Source organism: Pieris brassicae, chromosome 14, assembly GCF_905147105.1.
Source record: "Pieris brassicae chromosome 14, ilPieBrab1.1, whole genome shotgun sequence".
Taxonomy (NCBI): Eukaryota; Metazoa; Arthropoda; class Insecta; order Lepidoptera; family Pieridae; genus Pieris; species Pieris brassicae.
In genome coordinates, this window is record NC_059678.1 from 3,078,968 (window position 1) to 3,098,341 (window position 19,374).

At 34.6% G+C, this 19,374-nt stretch overlaps 1 protein-coding gene across 2 annotated transcripts in view; it reads right to left on the reverse strand.

Moving 5' to 3' along the window:
* Positions 1-19,374, reverse strand: part of LOC123717999 (ATP-citrate synthase) — a 42,515-nt gene extending 23,141 nt beyond the window's left edge. The window contains exons 1-4 of one of the 2 annotated variants that reach the window (XM_045674335.1): positions 19,232-19,374; positions 1,654-1,760; positions 926-1,031; positions 105-290 (exon numbers count right to left, since the gene is read on the reverse strand). In XM_045674335.1, the coding sequence (XP_045530291.1) occupies positions 105-290; positions 926-1,031; positions 1,654-1,703 (342 nt within the window). In that variant the 5' untranslated portion in view covers positions 1,704-1,760; positions 19,232-19,374. Of the gene's footprint in view, positions 1-104; positions 291-925; positions 1,032-1,653; positions 1,761-11,249; positions 11,353-19,231 lie in introns of those variants that run through there. The other variant, XM_045674333.1, reaches the window with a different exon arrangement.

The window sequence follows — 19,374 nt, forward strand, 5'->3', positions numbered from 1 at the left end:
ACATTACAAAATGATTCGAGACTTCAATAGAAGATTTATGGAACAGTGTCTCCAAAAATCCAATTGAAGTAGTGGTCTCTGAGAAGTACTCTTTGGAAACTTACCGGATCATGTTTGACGAATGGTTCAACGACAAACCGTCGAAGTTTACCCACAGCAGCCCCAATTTTCTGCTCCTTGCCGCAATGCTCGCTGATCCATTTCCGAATCTCTGCGGCATTCTTGTTAACACCAACTAGTCCCAATTTACCACGACGCTTGATCAACTGATCTGGCTTCACCACGAGTTGCTGGAAATATAGATGTTATGCTTATTGTCAAGTAGAAAAACAGAAACTACAATATGTTTAAAAACTATACTGATAAGATTTAATAATGGTAGATTATTTGAAGAACTGATGCAGATGGATGCATTTGGAACCGAAGCAAACACTTATAATAACTAAGTTACATAAAAAATGTTTATAAAGGTAAAATGATTAACAAAAAAATGAGAAAAAATCTAATTAAAAAGGTACAATTATTAAAATATCAAATTACAAAGGTAAAACTATTAAAAATCAAATGACAAAGGTAAAACTATTCAAAAACCAAATGACAAATGTAAAACTATTAAAATATACAATTATGTATGTCAAATAAAAACACACAATGTCTCATAATATAAAAAAAACATTACATAGCTAAAACATGAGACACAAAAACTATCCATTTAGTGACGGAATTCGGCGACTTGAGCCTAATCGAGTTTGCCGCCATCGAACGGACACTATATAATTACTGTATTAAAAATACAGATAATAAATGATGTAATGTTTAATTATGAAACTTTAAAACACTTCTATATGCTTAATAAAGAAATGTATATATTTCTTGATACAGATGATGCTGGACTAAATCTAGTACAGACAATCTTAAAACCTACCTCTTTGCTGAGCCACGGATTCTTTCCAAGTTCATCCTCCCAAATCGTGCCTTTTTCGAAGACAGCGTACCGACATGGCACCAACGCTGTGCCGGTGGGTATATGCCTGAAAATTTGCAAATACCCTCTTAATTCTATTTATTCACTTAAATTATTTACTACCCTCAATTTAAGTTAAATTAATGAAGGGCTCTTACTAGTGGGATGTAACCTACAAATGTAACTACTACACGTAATTTTATAAATTTTCCCGATATGTCATATATGTATGCCTTGGTGTTAAATTCAATTAGATTTAACTCTAACTACCCCCTCACCTAAATTTCATCAAAATGAGCTTGAATGATTTTCCTTTAAACAATTTCAACTACCCTCAATTTTCTGAAAATTTCTAAATAAGCAGAAATCTTTACGAATAGGTTAAGAATGGTTTTTCCGATATAATTGAATTAAAAACCGATTCAACACTTGAATGATATCCAATTTCTGATATATATATAAAGTTTATTCAATAACATTACTTCGTTTGACAATTCGTATAAACAGTCTTTAATAGTTAAACATATTTTCAATTTTTACTGAACAAAAATGGCCTCTATCGAGTTATATATTTCTACTATGTACAGAATAAGAGTTAGACGTGTCAAATAAGCTAGTAGTCATAATTTAAAAAAAGTGTACTTAATCACAAACATAACTGTATATTACTCGTTTAAGCCCGTTTTTACCTGTTAATCAGGTCCTTTCCCTGAGCTTCGTAAATGGCCTTCGAAGACATCGTATTACAAAAACTTATTCAAAATAGATGATGCGTCATATGGTCGATGGAGTCGTTCTGAAACAAGAATACATATATGTTACTAGCGGATCCGACAGACGTTGTCATGTACATACAAAAAAAAATCTCGACTCCAGTTGAACACACAAAAAATTACATCAAAATCTGTCCAGCCGTTTTGGAGTTCAATTACGAAGATATTTATTATATCTGGATGGCTTAGATTTGTGAACCCAGGGCCAGCGACACGCGTATAAAATCGTTGAAAACACGTACAGTAGGTATATATATATATATAAAGATATTTCCACACAAAAACACTTGACCGTATTAGGCCTTGGAGTGACCTCAGGCATCATACAACATATTAAATAAAAACGAGCTCCCCACCATGAAAAGGCAACGGGATCAGGCACAGAAGACCGATGATCTATGACAGAAAAGTTCAAAGAAACAGATACTTATAATCTTATGACCAAGCGTGACCATTTATAAACCTTGAATGACATATTCTTAGAAAAATCTCTCGTGATAATCTCTTTAATTAATTAAAACTTTAAATTAAATTTTAATTACGATTATGATAGACTTAGATAGAACGGAGAACTAATTTTTTTAATGAAACTATTTTCTATAATACTCCATAAGTCAAAAAAATTAAAATTATTTATAAACTGTGGCCATAAACTGTTTCTATTCTGTAATATGTGTTTGTTTCTCAATTCTAAATTCAAAATAATGTTTAGTTCTAAATTCAAAAATTCACATTGTAGTCTTTCGGAAATGTTCGTTTGACTGGCCATCCACAAAAAAATAAGCTGTTAGCTAAACAACTGCTTATTCAAATATTCACAAGCCATTCGCGTGTTCATATGAACTTGAATTGAGGTGTGATTTTTTTCTAAATTAAAATAATCAAATACTGATTGAGTACTTATGCCGTTGGCGACAAAAACGTTGAATTTTTAAACTTAATTTAAATGACCACGAGCAGACCTCATGTCCTAAGCATAATATAAAACAATTATTTTTAAACCTTATTGCTAATACACATTATCTATACACGAGATCATAAAAATACTATTTTTATTTTCAAATAATCACCTTGGCTTATCTGGGCCTTTACAACGTAATACATTTCGATTTTTAAACTCAATTCCAAATTTAAATTAAACTTCTACCGCGTGTTAAATTCAACGACAAAAATTCGATAAAGTTAATTTTAAATCAGATAATGACACGTCATTGGGGCGTGTTGTCTTAATAATCCTAATTGCAACAAAAAAAACTTGAAATTCAAACCAAATTCCAATAATCAAACTATTCATTTAAAGTTGAAAACAAAAATTCGAAATTTAAATAATCAAACAATTCGCGCATTCGTTTAATATGTTGACAACAAAAAATTCGAAATTCGAACTAAATTCCAAATTCAAATAATCACAAGCCACTCGCGTGGTCATCTCGCCTCTGATTGGTCGAGCGCCATGGTGTGGCATCGCACGAGAGCCGCGTCAGCTCAACTTGTTTTTAATACCGTTGTACCGCGCTCATCGCATAGAATACTATTACGACTAATAATATTAAGTATGAATATTTTTCCACAGTAACGCGTAGTTTAGGTTCGATTCGTGGCGAAACAACAAATTCGGGTGGATTAACAGTTAGTCAATACATTTTGCACATAAACTTCAAGGTCAAAAGGACAAGGACATCGCGTTCATGTTTATTACTTCCATTATAATTCCGCGACTTTCAAACATTGCTCAGAAAAGAAGTGTTTTGGATCACTTATATTATTCCAGTTAGCTATTTAACTATGTATATCTTTAGTGTGTAATAATTATTTTACAATAGAGAAAGAAGAAGATTGATTAATTTATTTATAGATTTAATCGATTTTAATAGGATCAGCTTTAAGAAATATTCAATTTTTTAAGTTATAGGACGTAAAAGAACTCGGCTCATATAATGTTAAGTGATACCGATGCCAGTGGACACTGACATTGCCGAGCCTTCTCGCAGGTGATCAATATATTTATTGATTGATTTTTATGGGGCAGAAGACAATGGGCAAACATGATCAAGCTGGTCACTTGGAACAAAGGTGACGGTCCGTGGGCCGTTGTTGTTGCCGACTTTGCAGAATCTCTTCTTTGAGGCCCTAAGTCGTATCGGTACGGAAATGACAATGACAGCTGGTTCCACAGAGTTGTGTAACCTAACATTAGTTAAGAATTAAGATAATATATATATTATCTTGTGCAAAAGGTCGACTACAATTATATTCTTTATAGGTGGCAGAAGTGTTACTTAGATGGAAAACCCCTTCAATAAGTCAAGTTAGTTTATGAAGTTATACTTCTTTTGGCGCGTTTGGGAAAAGTGATGAGAGTAAATATTTACGATGCGCGCGCACAACGTTACAGAAAACCGACACCCTAAAGTTAGCTATGGACAATATTTTAATTTTTTTATTTTATACTTCTTTTGGCGCGTTTGGGAAAAGTGATGAGACCAATCTTTACGATGCGCGCGCACAACGTTACAAAAAACCGACACCCTAAAGTTAGCTATAGACAACATTTTTTTTTTTTATTTTATACTTCTTTTGGCGCGTTTGGGAAAAGTGATGAGAGCAAATCTTTACGATGCGCGCGCACAACGTTACAAAAAACCGACACCCTAAACTTAGCTATAGACAACATTTTTTATTTTATTTTATACTTCTTTTGGCGCGTTTGGGAAAAGTGATGAGAGCAAATCTTTACGATGCGCGCGCACAACGTTACAAAAAACCGACACCCTAAACTTAGCTATAGACAACATTTTTTATTTTATTTTATACTTCTTTTGGCGCGTTTGGGAAAAGTGATGAGAGCAAATCTTTACGATGCGCGCGCACAACGTTACAAAAAACCGACACCCTAAAGTTAGCTATGGACAATATTTTAATTTTTTTATTTTATACTTCTTTTGGCGCGTTTGGGAAAAGTGATGAGACCAATCTTTACGATGCGCGCGCACAACGTTAGAAAAAACCGACACCCTAAAGTTAGCTATAGACAACATTTAATTTTTTTTATTTTATACTTCTTTTGGCGCGTTTGGGAAAAGTGATGAGAGCAAATCTTTACGATGCGCGCGCACAACGTTACAAAAAACCGACACCCTAAAGTTAGCTATAGACAACATTTAAATTTTTTTATTTTATACTTCTTTTGGCGCGTTTGGGAAAAGTGATGAGAGCAAATCTTTACGATGCGCGCGCACAACGTTACAAAAAACCGACACCCTAAACTTAGCTATAGACAACATTTTTTTTTATTTTATACTTCTTTTGGCGAGTTTGGGAAAAGTGATGAGAATATATTTTACCGGCACAAAAAACTGACACCCTGAAGTTTATGTCATATTATTAAAACGTAGAGTAAAATTTTTTAAAAGCTTTTTATCTTTAGGCCAAGAGTTACTTACGCCACACAGATTCTGTTAACGAATATTTGAACAAAACAAGCGGCCTTTGCGGCAAAGTTAAACATACCAATTTAATTTCTTATTTATAGCAAAAACGTGTTAGACACATTATAAAAATTAATATTATTTCAATATAAGATTGTCATATGAAGATTATTACAGTACTAATATCGTTAAGCAACATTAACCAATTTTATTATAGTATTGTCTTTTGTTAACATTGAAAGAAAACAATTTCAATAGAGAAGCCGTCTACAATTATCAAACACCTGGGATCCAATAATATCCCAATTCAAACCCCAAGACAAACAATCTGCGAAAATAGGACACCGTGAGTAATTTCTGCAAAACCCCTTCATCTTTTAGTCGATATCAACTCGGGGGAAATAAATACAGATAACACAACTTTCTCTACAGCTGTGATACTTTTGACATTCAACACCTTTTATCTTCAGCCACCGTGATCACGCACGCCGTAAAGCACGCGAAACGTCGAAAAATTTTAAATTATGTAAATAATTATAAGTTTATAATAATACATAGCTTCAATCAACAAACAAACAAATACATACTAAGATTTTTTTTACAACAGGCAGAGCAAACGACACCTCTATCACCTGATATGTGATACCGTGGCCAGTCAATGTCAGAGGGCTGTGCGTTGCCGACCTTTTAGGAATCAGTACACTCTTGAAGGTCACTAGGTCATAATTCGGAACTATCTCGACGGGCAGCTAAAACCACATAGCGGTAGTGCGCGGCTTAATGCCATAGAAAACGGTCAGTTAAGAACGACGAACGCCTCAACGTTGGATGCTGAAACCCATATTAGAACATAGAAAATAATATATTAATGTGTACAAACGTAAGTAAAATTTCTTTATGACCTTATTTTTCGAAAAATGATCTACTTTAGGCAACTTTACAGAAATTGGTTAAATTAGATAAAGTTTAACAAAAGGCTTTTACTATCATAGACATGAATATAATTAATACAATTATTTCATTTTACCTTATTTATAAGAAGATTATTACAGAATTTCATTAAGTGTAATTGATTTATTACTATCATTGTTATCGTTTTTAATATATTTTTGCTATTAATGGCTTCGAATCTCTTCGAATCAACCGTGGTAGGGACAAGAAAAAGATGGCGCGTAACGGAAAAATGTGACGGTATTTTTTTTACAACGCTGTTAAAGTTTCACTTCAACTAGTATATATGTTCAGCATGAAGTTAATTTATAGAACACCTATATCTCCCCTGTCTCAAGCAACATCCGCGATCCCTGTCTTGTTCCAGAGCCACAGAAACCCAGAAAATAACCCTCAAAACAGCAGTATACGTTTCAAGATCACAGTGAATAGGAAGCGATCAAACGCTATGTAGGTCACAAATGGACAAGTGAAAGGTACGCTATGAGGTCACATTGTCACCGCACCAGCCTTGGAGCTAATTAATTGTATTTTTATCAACAGGTGTCCTGCATGAGAAACAAATTTCATAGTCAATTTCTGGAAGTCCAACAACTGCTGATGATGTGTGGTCACAAAAGGGAAACATTTTCATTGATGCTTCTAGCCTATGTTAATTCCTCTTCAATCGGCACCTCATGTCCGAGCGTCATGGGCTGCATCTGAAGCGGACAGTATGTTTCCACCTTTCTCTGTCCAGCGCCTCTTATAACAGTTTTGAGGACGAAGAGTCATTCACTTGGGGGACGTTATACGTAGGCAGATTTAAACAACAAGTAAGCAAAGCTCTCAAAAATAATAGGACATAAAATAGGAAATAATTATTGTTGACGTAATCACCAAATAAGAAAATCAAAGACCAAGTATATACAGACTCAGACACAAAAATTGTTCACGGAAAATTCTCTGTTTTGTTCTCGAAGGTGACTAGTACCCAGAAAGAGAAGGTGACTAGTACCCAGAAAGAGAAGGTGACTAGTACCCAGAAAGAGAAAGTGACTAGTTTCCTGAAATGGAAATAGGGCGGGCAAGGAGCAAAGATAAAAGATGGACCGCCGAAGCCACCATTTGGAGCGGATCCCCAGGGAAAAAAACCGTGGGAAGACCCCCAAAGCGATGGGCTGACGTTAGTCAAGGTTTCTGGTGATAAATGGATGGAGGAAGCAATCCAAATGGAAAGTTTAGGAGGAGGATTTTACCCAAAAGGGTTTACTGTACCAATACTGCAGAACACTAAGAAACGGAAATAACAATAACGTAGAAAAGAGCTTGAACTGTGGGGCTGGATCAAAGTCTTCTGGTATGCAGAACAGTTGGGTTTCAACCCACTAAACCTCAGCCCTCACAGGCCTTTAAGATGGACCCCTCAGGGTTCGGCAAGGCATTCAATCCATGTGACCCGCTTTTATCCTGCTCCAGAGCTAGGCCCCAATACGCAATCAAGCAAACCAGCCCTGCAATTGTGCGCTGGATGAAAATGCACTAGAAACCAAAAATGATACCGATTTTTTATCGACGCGACAGACAAATCGCCTGACATTTTTATTGAAATTTCATTCCCAATTCACTCTATTAACCTATGTGTACACGATATGTCTAATTTAAAATTTAAAACAGCAAATAACTATGACGTCGGTACTATTATAATTATCATACATTTTCGTCATTAATTCATTCGCAACATACATTTGAAATTGGCGTTTTGTACTGGAGGCATCTCTCGTTGTAACGCACAGATAAAAGAGAAATCTTGCTCAGATTTTACTGACGCCAAAACACCAGCTGCCAAGAAGCAGTATACACAGGTGTACTTCTATTTTGACTGATTATAACTCGGAACACCTTGATCTTGATCAAGACATCGGAAAGCCGTGAAAGATCCATTCCCATATATCAGCGTTTCCCATCTTTTTTTGGGCATTACCTTTCTAAAATCCTTTCCTTTCATACGTAACTTTTAATATTAAAAATGGAATCTTTCACTTGAGAAACTTAAACGAAAGGTTTGAGAACGAAATCAATCAACAACAGACGAAACGAAACACGGTAAAAAGTTTAAAGTCTTTCACCCCATAGGGTGTGGGTCCCGAGTTGAGAAACACTCTAAGGGTCAGAAATGAATATCAAAAATATTGGATTTGGACATACATCGAGTAATAGTCATCAAAACTTTCACAAATTACACGCCAGTTTAAATTTTGAACTTTTCTCCCAGAATCTCTATTTTAATGGACTTGTGACGGTTTCAAGAGCAGTTCCTGACCTTGACTTCAGCATCTGACTCTTACCTGGCGTAGGTTCGATTTCCGTCTGTGCACCAACTTTCTTTCTACGTACACATTTCAACATTTGCTCGAACGGTGCAGGAAAACATCGTAAGAAAACCGGCTTGCCATAAGGCAATTTTTGGGTATAAACCCAAAAATGTCGACGGCGTGTGTCAGGCACAGGAGGCGGATCACCTACTTGCCTATGACCATAAAACAGATCTCTTACAGACCTACAGAAATCTGGTAGGTGAGGTGAAGTATTATTACGGAATTTAGAAAAACAATGGATGGTCCTCATCTCCCCATCTACACTGAAATTTTTAATTAAATTTATAATGTAATTACGATAATAAATGATATTATAGTTATGCAATAGATTTGTTCATGTCAATTCGTAATTATAGTAAAAAATATTAATAATGGTTAAACGTTATAATTATGGAAAATTTGCCTTTTAAATGACCTCTAAAACTGGAAATTCCTTGGAGAAATAAATCCGTAGTTATATTTATAGTAGTCTAGAGCCGTGTTGGCCTAGGCTTCAGCGTGCGACTCTCATCCCTAAGGTCGTAGGTTCGATCCCTGGCTGTGCACCAATGGATTTTCTTTCTATGTGCGCATTTAACATTAGCTCGAACGGTGAAGGAAAACATCGTGAGCAAACCGGCTTGCCTTAGTCCCAAAAAGTCGACGGTGTGTGTCAGGCACAGAAGGCTGATCACCTACTTGCCTATTCAATTCACAAACGATCATGAAACAGATACAGAAATCCGAGGCTCAGACCTAAAAAGGTTGTAGCGCCATTGATTTTTTTATATTTATAGTAGTATGCGTAAACACATACACCAAACCCTCTGTATTTCTATAGATACATGGAACTTATGATATTTTACTACAAAAGGTTTTGGTAAATGACAGTTGCTTAGAGTAAGGAATGACTATTATAAATAGGAAAATATGTCAGGTAATGGATGCATGATGGGCTGATACTGATGATGGCCAGAGGGCTGAAATATGAAAATGGTGCCTGTCCTTGCAATAATACAGTTGAACGCTTAATGTATATTTTTTCTATTAGTTTAACGTGCCGATATTTTCATTGACTACAACCAAAACGATCGAATTCCCGTTAATAGCCGTAATAAAATAAATGGCTGGAACAATTTTGATATTTATTTACTGATATCTGCACTCATGCAAGTTACTTAACCTGACGACACTATAGTCAGGGAATTGGCCAAAGAAAAAATAATATATATATATAAGTACCAGAGGGCTGTGGACTAGAGTTGCCTTAAATAGATAGAAGTGACAATTTGGTGGATAAATATAGATGAGCCACCTCCTCGCAAAGGTAACCCACCAGTTCAGGCAACTCATTCGCGAATATAACACACGCTGCTTATCCAGGGCTTGTCATATTCGGGGCTGAACCATTTAAAAATAGTTTAGTTACGCCTAAATGGTACTTAATCCCCATTAACAAAAAAATTACTAGTTGAAAACTAAACTTGGAAGTTTAATATTTTCATTCTCAAAATATATGCAAAATATTTTATGTAATATATATGTGAAATTTATGAATAGATGTTGTTAACATCTCTTATATATGTAAAATTCTCGTGTCACAATGTTCGTTCCCATACTCCTTCGAAACGGCTAGACCGAATCTTATGAAATTTTGTACGCATATTCAGTAAGTCTGAGAATCGGCTACTATCTATATTTCAAACCCCTAAGTTATAAGGGGTGTCCACCCCAAAATTTTATTTTTTAAACATTTTTTTATGATAAAACATACAAAAATACATACAGCCCTTAATTGTCACCCCATCTACGACCAATCCCTATTTTATATTATAGTAGATTGTTTTATATATAGATATATAGGTTATTTTCATTAAAGTAAAAAAAATGGTTCCTGGAAACAATATACAAGGCAAAACGACATTTGCCAGGTCAGCTAGTACACTATAAAAATTCATTAAATATGATGGTAACAAAACGGTTGAAAATTCGATTCCCGATAAATTTGACCTTAAAACACAACATAGCACCTTCAAAATCGCAAAAGCGTTGCCGGCCTATATGGACATTCATTTGCGCTGCGCCGATAAAACATAAGTAGAACTTTTAATTGAATTATACCATTTAATTCAAGCGATAATCATTCAAAACCACGGTCCTCCACTTGCTACGGCCCTCTGCCTCTCTCGCTTCATCCAATTTCATGTAATTTCCACTTAAATCGAGGACACTAAATCCTACCCAGAATCATAATTCCATACATTGACATAGGATTCAGAATATTAATAAAAAACAAGTGGCGCTACGACCTTTTTGGGTGCCTCAGATTTCTGTATGTTTCATTGCTTGCCTTAGACCCCAAAAGTCGATGGCACAGTAGACGGATCTACCTGCTATTAGATTGGCAAATGATATTTTAAATACGCAATATCATTAATCAGTTCCAAATTCGAAAAAAAAACAGTTTTAATTTAACATTAAAATTATATTTGTAATCGACCTTATCCTTTGACCTCTAATTCAACAATGTGTTAATTTAAATATAAAATCTAACATTCACAACGTTACTTTTACTTTATAAAGTTATAATTTACGTAAATACCATTAAATTAAACTAATTCGTAAATTTATAAATAGCCGCCTATTATATTTACATTAATAATACAGTTAATGCTATCACTAGCGAGTACTGGTCCGTTAATTTATTTAACTACAAGTTAAAAAAAACTAGTTACAATTTAAACGTCACCGTGTTTTATTATTCAAATATTACATAGTAATTCTGCAATCGACTTACATGGAATTTGCTCAGACCAAATCCTAATACACGATAATCACACACAACACAACGCGACCGCACCCAGCGGACTCCGGCAATCGACTGACGCGATGTGACACGCAAAACTGCGCGCGCGCATAAATTTGTAAGGCTACGCGGGCACGGGTTACTTTTGTCACCGTTACATCAACGTTTTTGTCAATGTCACGTCATGCTGTCATTGTAGAATGGAGCGTGCTCACGAAGGGTGACAAAACCTTTTTGAAATCGAAGCGTCATTTCCGAATGTGTGTCAGAAGTTTTGATGAATTACTTCGCAGTTTAGGAACTGCATTAACATACAAAAATATGAACAGGAGATTGTCTATGCTAGCTGAAGAAAGACGTGCTGTAACTTTGAGGTAAGTAAAAAAATATACTAGGTAATTTTAGATGAAATTTATTTTAAATTAAAAATTATTTTTAATGTAAAAGCAAATGTGGAAATCTTAAATAAATAAATAAATAATAAATCTTAAATAAAAAGGCTGAGGGCTCTTCAAAGACACGGGTTTTTAATTAGGAGGTAAGGTTTATTTATTTTATTTATTAACACTTCGTTACATTACAATATAAAAACATTGAACATAATTAAATCAAAAGGAGGGCAACTGGCGGCCTTATCGCTTTCGAGCGATCTCTTCCAGGCAACCACTGAAGGTTTGTGGAGGTGAATTCGGCAGCGTCTTTGTAGCTATCAATATCTGTCTTCACGGATATTCACTGTTTGTGTAAATACTGACGACATTATGTGTCACAAACGAGAATCGAAATACAACTGCCAACGACACTGAGAGTGACAATATTGTAACTGCACGAACTGCTTTGAAAACCCAACGGCTCGATGCAGTTCAGTCATGGTCTTGTTCGCCGGTCAGCGTACATAAATTTCACCCAGTTGTCACGTCGTAACACAGCCACAGACTTCATCCATCCACTGACATGTTATGAGTGAGGAAAACCGTGACAAAAGTAGCCTGTGCGCGGTTGCTCTAATACAGTCGTTCGATTTTCGAATTCCCCCCACACGGCAGGTGGAATACGATGTCAACGTACGATTTTAACAATCAGACAACGCCCGCGGCTTTGTGTGCATGGACTTTAAAACCATTTCAATACTATAAATTTTCAGCACTTTTTCATGTGCTAATGTTATTTATTACCAATACATAACATAGTGTCATAAATATTTTTTTGTATTATTGAATGTTATTAACTAATTTATATTATTTCTTATATATACTTTTCTTTAATGTGTAAAATAAAATAATAACTGTTTATTACGAAATTTAAATTAAATTCCACGTAATTAAATTTGTATGGCGGACGTCCCTACTCATCAGAACAGAAGACAGAGGGTCTAGACCTGCGTAAACCAGCTCTTGGTACTCTTTTGAAACAGCAAAACGTCCGCCCAGCTCAATATTAAATAATGTGTTGGCATTGGCTGGAGCCAAGAAGAGAGAAGAGAGAGTCTCGCGCTGGAGCGCGAGACTCTCTTCTCATGAGGTCGTTGGTTAGATACCGGGCTGTGCACCAATGGACTATCTTTCTATGTGCGAATTTAAACAAAAAATGTCGTGAGGAATCCGGCTTGCCTTAGACTCAAAAAGGCGTGGGCAGGCACAGGAGGCCGATCACCTACTTGCCTATTAGATTGACATATCACGAAACTGATACAGAAATCTGAGGCCCAGACCTAAAAAGGTTATAGCATTGGACTTATTTCAACAAAAAATCATACAGATTGAGACAAATGTCAAAGATCATTGCATCACTGTCCTGTCAGCTGTTCGACATCCATGCCTGATAACTAGTGATAAGATATAACTGTTTCGATTTTATAACTTAACACGAATTTATTTATTCGTTAATGAAGTTTTATATAACCCCGCGTAATAAATGTCAACTTTACTCATTTATTTCAGGACTACCCTCTTATTGTATTGTAAATCTTCAATTACGGAACAGGAACTTGGAGTTTGAATTTAAAAAATGTGTGTACAACATCTTTGTGACCAGTCTTTTAAAGGCGAACTTTAAAAGGCTTTAAAACGATATGACTGAATTGGCACCAAACAGTAGCTTGGTGACCTCAGATTTCTGTATATATATCAAGAAAAAAATTCTAATTGTGTAGTACGCGATCAGCTGTGCCTGGCACACGTCGCTTTCGACTTTTATGGTCTATAATGTTTTCCTTTACCATGCGCATACCGAATCTACACGTATAATGGTCAGGCGGGAGAACCTCTGACTTCAGAGTCGCATCCCTAAGCCACAACTTACTAACGTTAATATAAAAAAATGTGTGCGTGTACTAGTGTACACACGTAAGAAGTGAAACTTCTTTATGACTTTATTTTTCGAAAAATGATCTACTATATATACAACTTTACAGAAATTAGTTAGATAAAGTTTAACAAATGGCATTTATTATCATAGACATGAATACAAATAATACAATAATTTCATTTTACCTTTTTACAACTAAGATGATTACACAATTTCATTAATTGTTCTAGATTTATACTATCATTGTTATCGTTATTCTATATTTTTATTAAGGGCTTCGAATCTCTTCGAATCAACCGTGTAGGGAAAAGAAAAACACGGCGCGTAACGGAAAAATGTGACGCGTAACCGAAAAATGTGACGGTATTTTGTCCAACGCCATTAAAGTTTCACTTCAAAAACGGATTTCAAGCTATTTTATATATGACAGCGGTAAATAGACGGGGCATCATCTGATGTTAAGTGATACCACCACCCATGGATCCAACCTTTTAAGAACTGGTACGCTCTTAAGGACCTCAACTCGAATTGGTTCGAGTCTCACAGGAGACGCCCTTGCGCTAGACGCGGGATAAAACGTCATTCTGGCCGAGCTACGCTCGCCAAAACAGCCCGAGCTGAGCTGTAAAGGCCCTTAAGGCCAACAGCGAGATTCCTTCTAAAAAAAAAAAAAACTTTTGGTACTCGGCAGCTGGCAGGTATTCCTTTCAACAACTCTGAACAGTCTCCATATCTTATCGAAACGATAATTTATGATATCGAATTAAAATCCCATGGTTTAAAATAAAACTTAAAAACATTTTGAATGGAATTCAAGCTTTGAAATATGCATTTATTTAGTTAATTTTGGAATCAATCTTCATAACAGACCCTTGACACATGCCAAATGTCCAGTGTAAACGAAATGAAACTATGAGCATGCTTGAACATAGATGACCTATATTTTTCAAGACGAAAGCTATTCTAGTGGGTAACTATTGATTTATACTTGAAACTACCCTCAAAGTTGTTTCTAGGTCATTTGTTAAGACCTCTTTGTGTCTTGATTTTATCAGACTACAAAATAGATTTGTATATATGTCTCTCTAGATGTATATATAATGAATTGCTGTACGTTTCTCTCGCGGAAACTCGAGAAAGACATCTGGAGCTAATTATGATTTTTAAATAATTGAATTTTAACTGTCATTTTAGAAATATATATATATATATATATATGAATGATTCCCTATTTCCCGCGCAAAGCAAAATCGGTCTAGTCGCGCATCACGCGATTTTGCTTATTCTTTTTTCGTTGTGTTTGTTATTGTCTGGAGAAGGTTCGTATGAAAGCAAAAACTAAGAAAAGTGTGCGGAAAATTGGAAAACTTAAGAATACTTAACCATATTAAGTAATCATGACTTTTGTTACAATAGCAATTCTTTTTCAGTGCATAGCGCTTTTACAATTCAAACTTTTTTCATGTAACCTTATGACGTTTGACATAACATTGACATTGAATGCGTGCTGCAAATATCGTCAAAGAGGATGTACGAAAACTGAATATCGTTTAAAGCAAATGCTTCGATCGGAGTTATTATATTGATAAAATACATATAAAATAATTACAGTCGCTAATTGTTTGTGGCATTAATCTTGGAAATCAATGTTTTTCACATGGCCAGTTGTGTCGGAATACCAACAAAACTATTTATATACGCGCCAGAAAAACAAACAAAGATTGTTGTATATCATAAAGCATTTTTAGTTAATTATAGCAATTCAAAATCAATATTCATAGTTAACACAGGACAAGGTCTGTCAGATATTTTGCATTCCACTTCTGTTACATAGTATATGTACAGTGTGAGGTCCAATCAATTTGGTCTGTTATAAGTTTGTATTGAATTTTGACACGAGGTGATACGAAATTCACCTGGTCATCTAATTAATGTAATATATGTAATTCCAGGCACGTGTTTTAGTATGTTAATGTATGTTTGTTAATACATTCTTATGAAACTTAATCAATAATTTAAATCTTTATCCATACGATTCAAAATTGTTTTTGAATGTTTCTGACATATGGGACCTAAACAGGACTCAATGCGTCCCTCTGGAGTACAAAGATAAATGATTATATATTCTAGATGTTGGTTTGGTAACAGGTATTAGGTTTCAGACGTGCTGGTGTCCTCACAATGTAAGTGGAAGGAACACTCCTGGATCCTCTATGAACAAAAACATAATGTAAGTAATGTAATGTAAACAAATTAATAAAAGTAGGTACAAATTTTTGGCTTTAACCTAACCTAATGTAATTCACTGGGAACTGAGTCAATATAATTTACATCATGTTTATATTATTTCTTTTTAATGTTCTTTAAGTGGTCCAAAGCCATCCTCGATTCTACATGGCGTACTACATACAAAGCGTTGAGAACAATAGAAAAAAATAACGACTAATTTACCGAACCTTTTTTGCATGTTTCTTTGGCTATATGTTACGTATAATTGTATTTTGTTGTATATAATGTAAGTATGGACTATTCAACCCAAGTTTTTTTTATTGTCTTAGCACGCGTTCTAGTATTACGTTACGCATTTTCCCTCTTGTAAAACGTTACGATGCGGGGCGGGGATTGAATGACGCGTTATTGTTAATATTATTTTCGACTTTCCAGTACTTTACACCACATAATGGTAATTTAGGTATAAAGTGTCGCTGGGGGTGGTCACAAAACGTTTTACTATTGGATATAGAACACGTTACGGAGCGTTTCATGGAAGGGTCAAGACTCTCCAAAACGTAACCTAACCAAACGTCCTAAATCCGCCCCGTCCCAAATATACATTCGATAGTCATACTTATGAACTGCTAATAAATCTGCTTAACACACAAATAAAAATAAATTTTGATCTTTGTAAAAAAAAAACCACACGTATGAATAATGGTTTCAATGTTTTACGAAGATAAAAATTCCAAGTGATTATGTCGTGGTCAGCGACGTGAACGTTTGACCCCTCATTACCGTATCACTTATATAACTTGGGGAATAGGCTTTGAAATGTCAATTAACATTGGTACATGGCTATCGGCCGGGGCACATACATTCCAACATATAAAATTAATGTAACGTCTATATGAAAAATATAGACGATAAACTACCAAAAGTATTATACAACAATTGTTACAAAAATATGCTAATGGACTAAATTAATTATTAGAGTCGGAAAATATCCAAAAACAGGTGACGCACGCAGGCGATACTAAGCACGGATTGCATTAGAAGTGGAGTTTGCCAATCAGCAACACTAGTAAATTTGTTTCGCGAAAAATCTACAAATTCTGTATATATTTCGTAATTCCGCGAGCAGGTGATCAGCCGTACGTGTCTTTCACACCTAAATCTTAGAGTTTACAGCAGGTTTCCTCACGATGTTTTCTTTCAACTCCCGGCTCTAGTTGCACTTAAAATGTTCATATTTACTAGAAACATTGGACATTGTATGCTTCAATTATCAAATACCTTCTCTTGAATAACTAATTGTTTTCGGTTGTAACTTTCCTATACATAATTGCAAAGATTGCCAACCTGTGACCCAGAGATAAAGCCGCCAATGTCATACCAATGACGCGGCGTCCTCTAGGATGCACCTAACCTATAATAACCTCTGTTTATTCTAATACGGTCAGCTATAGTCAAAGTCAAATAATTACAATAAAATTTAATATGTTATATGAACAACAACTGCTCGAAAGCATTCCAAACATTCTTTATATAATTTGCACACATTGAATTAGTTTTATTTAAAATTTTATATACTATTGAGAACAATACACAATAGTTCTCAATACCTTTTATTCCTGTTTTATAGACAAGTATATGATACAATTTCTATACCCGACAGTTGTCGGTTTATGAGTTTTCTCAATTAATTTTATTAGAAAGGAAATTGTGCAAGACCGGGATTCAAACCCACAGATTTGATAATCAATACACACCCTAACACTATTCTGAAAATGACCTGAAGGCTATAAGGAAACCACATTAACAAGAATTTTATCCTTAATATTAATATTGTTATGAACAAAACACCCATGTATTTGCTTTCCTTCCCTAAATGACAATAACAATACTTATCTTTAAACATGTTAGTCAATATTAATATCCTAATTAATATGAAAAAACTTCTTCAATGGGACAAATTGATTAACGAATTGATGTATCAAGATCATAACGGGGAAACATGTTGGCCCCAGTGCAAGTCTAAGTAGGTTTCGCAATTGTAGTCAGTGAACAATGTATGTAATAAAATTGCATTAATATCTGATAAAGAATCTTAATTTAACTCACAAAATACAATATACAGACACTATTTTTATTTTTATAGTAACTCGTTTGTAAAATTCGTTCAAAATAACGCCTTATTAAAATTTAAAGTTATGTAAATCTCAATAATATGCACATACTATGTATGGACCTAACAAATTGAGTCTAAAACAAAACTGCGTGTGCAAAATTTTGGAAGGGCATTGATAACATTTCGCACTTTGGAGCAAAGTAAGAGGTAAAATGCAAAGCTCAAAATAAATGTGATGCGAGTCTAATTGCAAACATCCTCAGCCACATTCAGAAAAAGACAGGACCAAGAGAGTTTTCTGACTCCGGCCCGAAATGTGATGTGATTAGAAATTGGGTGCTTTTTTTCATAAATATTACATCAGTAAAAGAATGACAAATTGACTATATGGGTAATATGACTATAAAACAAACACTAGTGTACAATTAAATATTGAGCCATGTTGGCATAGCGGCTTCAGTATGCGACTCTCATCCCTGAAGTTGTAGGTTGGCATAGGAGGCTGATAATCTACTTGCCCAGTAAATTAAAAAAATCTCGTGAAACAGATTCAGAAAACTGAGACCCAGACCTAAAAAGGTGATAGCACCATTGATTATTTTTTAATTTTATTTATAGAATCTATCTCACTTGATAACGCCGAACGACTTGGATTTATTTCATTCAATTTTATTGTGATGTATTCATGAAATCTATAAATTGAAGTACAATTACAGCGGGTAAAAACTTTGTTACAATGTTAGTAGAAATGATCAATCGGGGTCATAATAAACCAAAATAACAACTAAGCCTCGACATTTGTAATATAACAATGAAATCTAACATCATATCACAATCCTGTATTATAGATAATGCCAATAAAGACTAGTTTAATTCTTTTTTAAAAATTGATTAAATGGTTTTACTCTCAATTCTTATATGAAAGAGAAAGTTTACGAGAAATTGTGTTGTATCCTTCAGTTTATTATTTTGAACCATATACATATATAAAGTAATTCATTTCAGTCATATCTAAAAATAATAGAGTAATAAGAAATAATACATCTTAGTGTAAAAAATATAGTAGTGATTAGTACGAGTTGCATCACATACGCTAATAAGTAGGTATATTAAAATCTGGTCACGAAATGTACTTTCACTAATCAGCAAAAGCCGGCTTAATTATCACTGTCACTATCTAACTACAAGGTAAAATATTGAATAATATAGATAATCAATGAATGTAATCAATCAATCGCAGCAATAGTACTAACAAATTTGATAATGTATCAAAAAAGACCCGCTCCGATAAACATAACCTAAAAGTATATTTAAGTCTTACCTGCAAAACGCCTTGTCCTGATATCGGTTGTTATTCCTCAATGCACTATCTCTAAAATAAATAAAACTTTACGATATCACAACACGCAAGATAATTGGAAATTCTGCAACTTTCACAAAATATTTCCGACTGAACGTGACAAA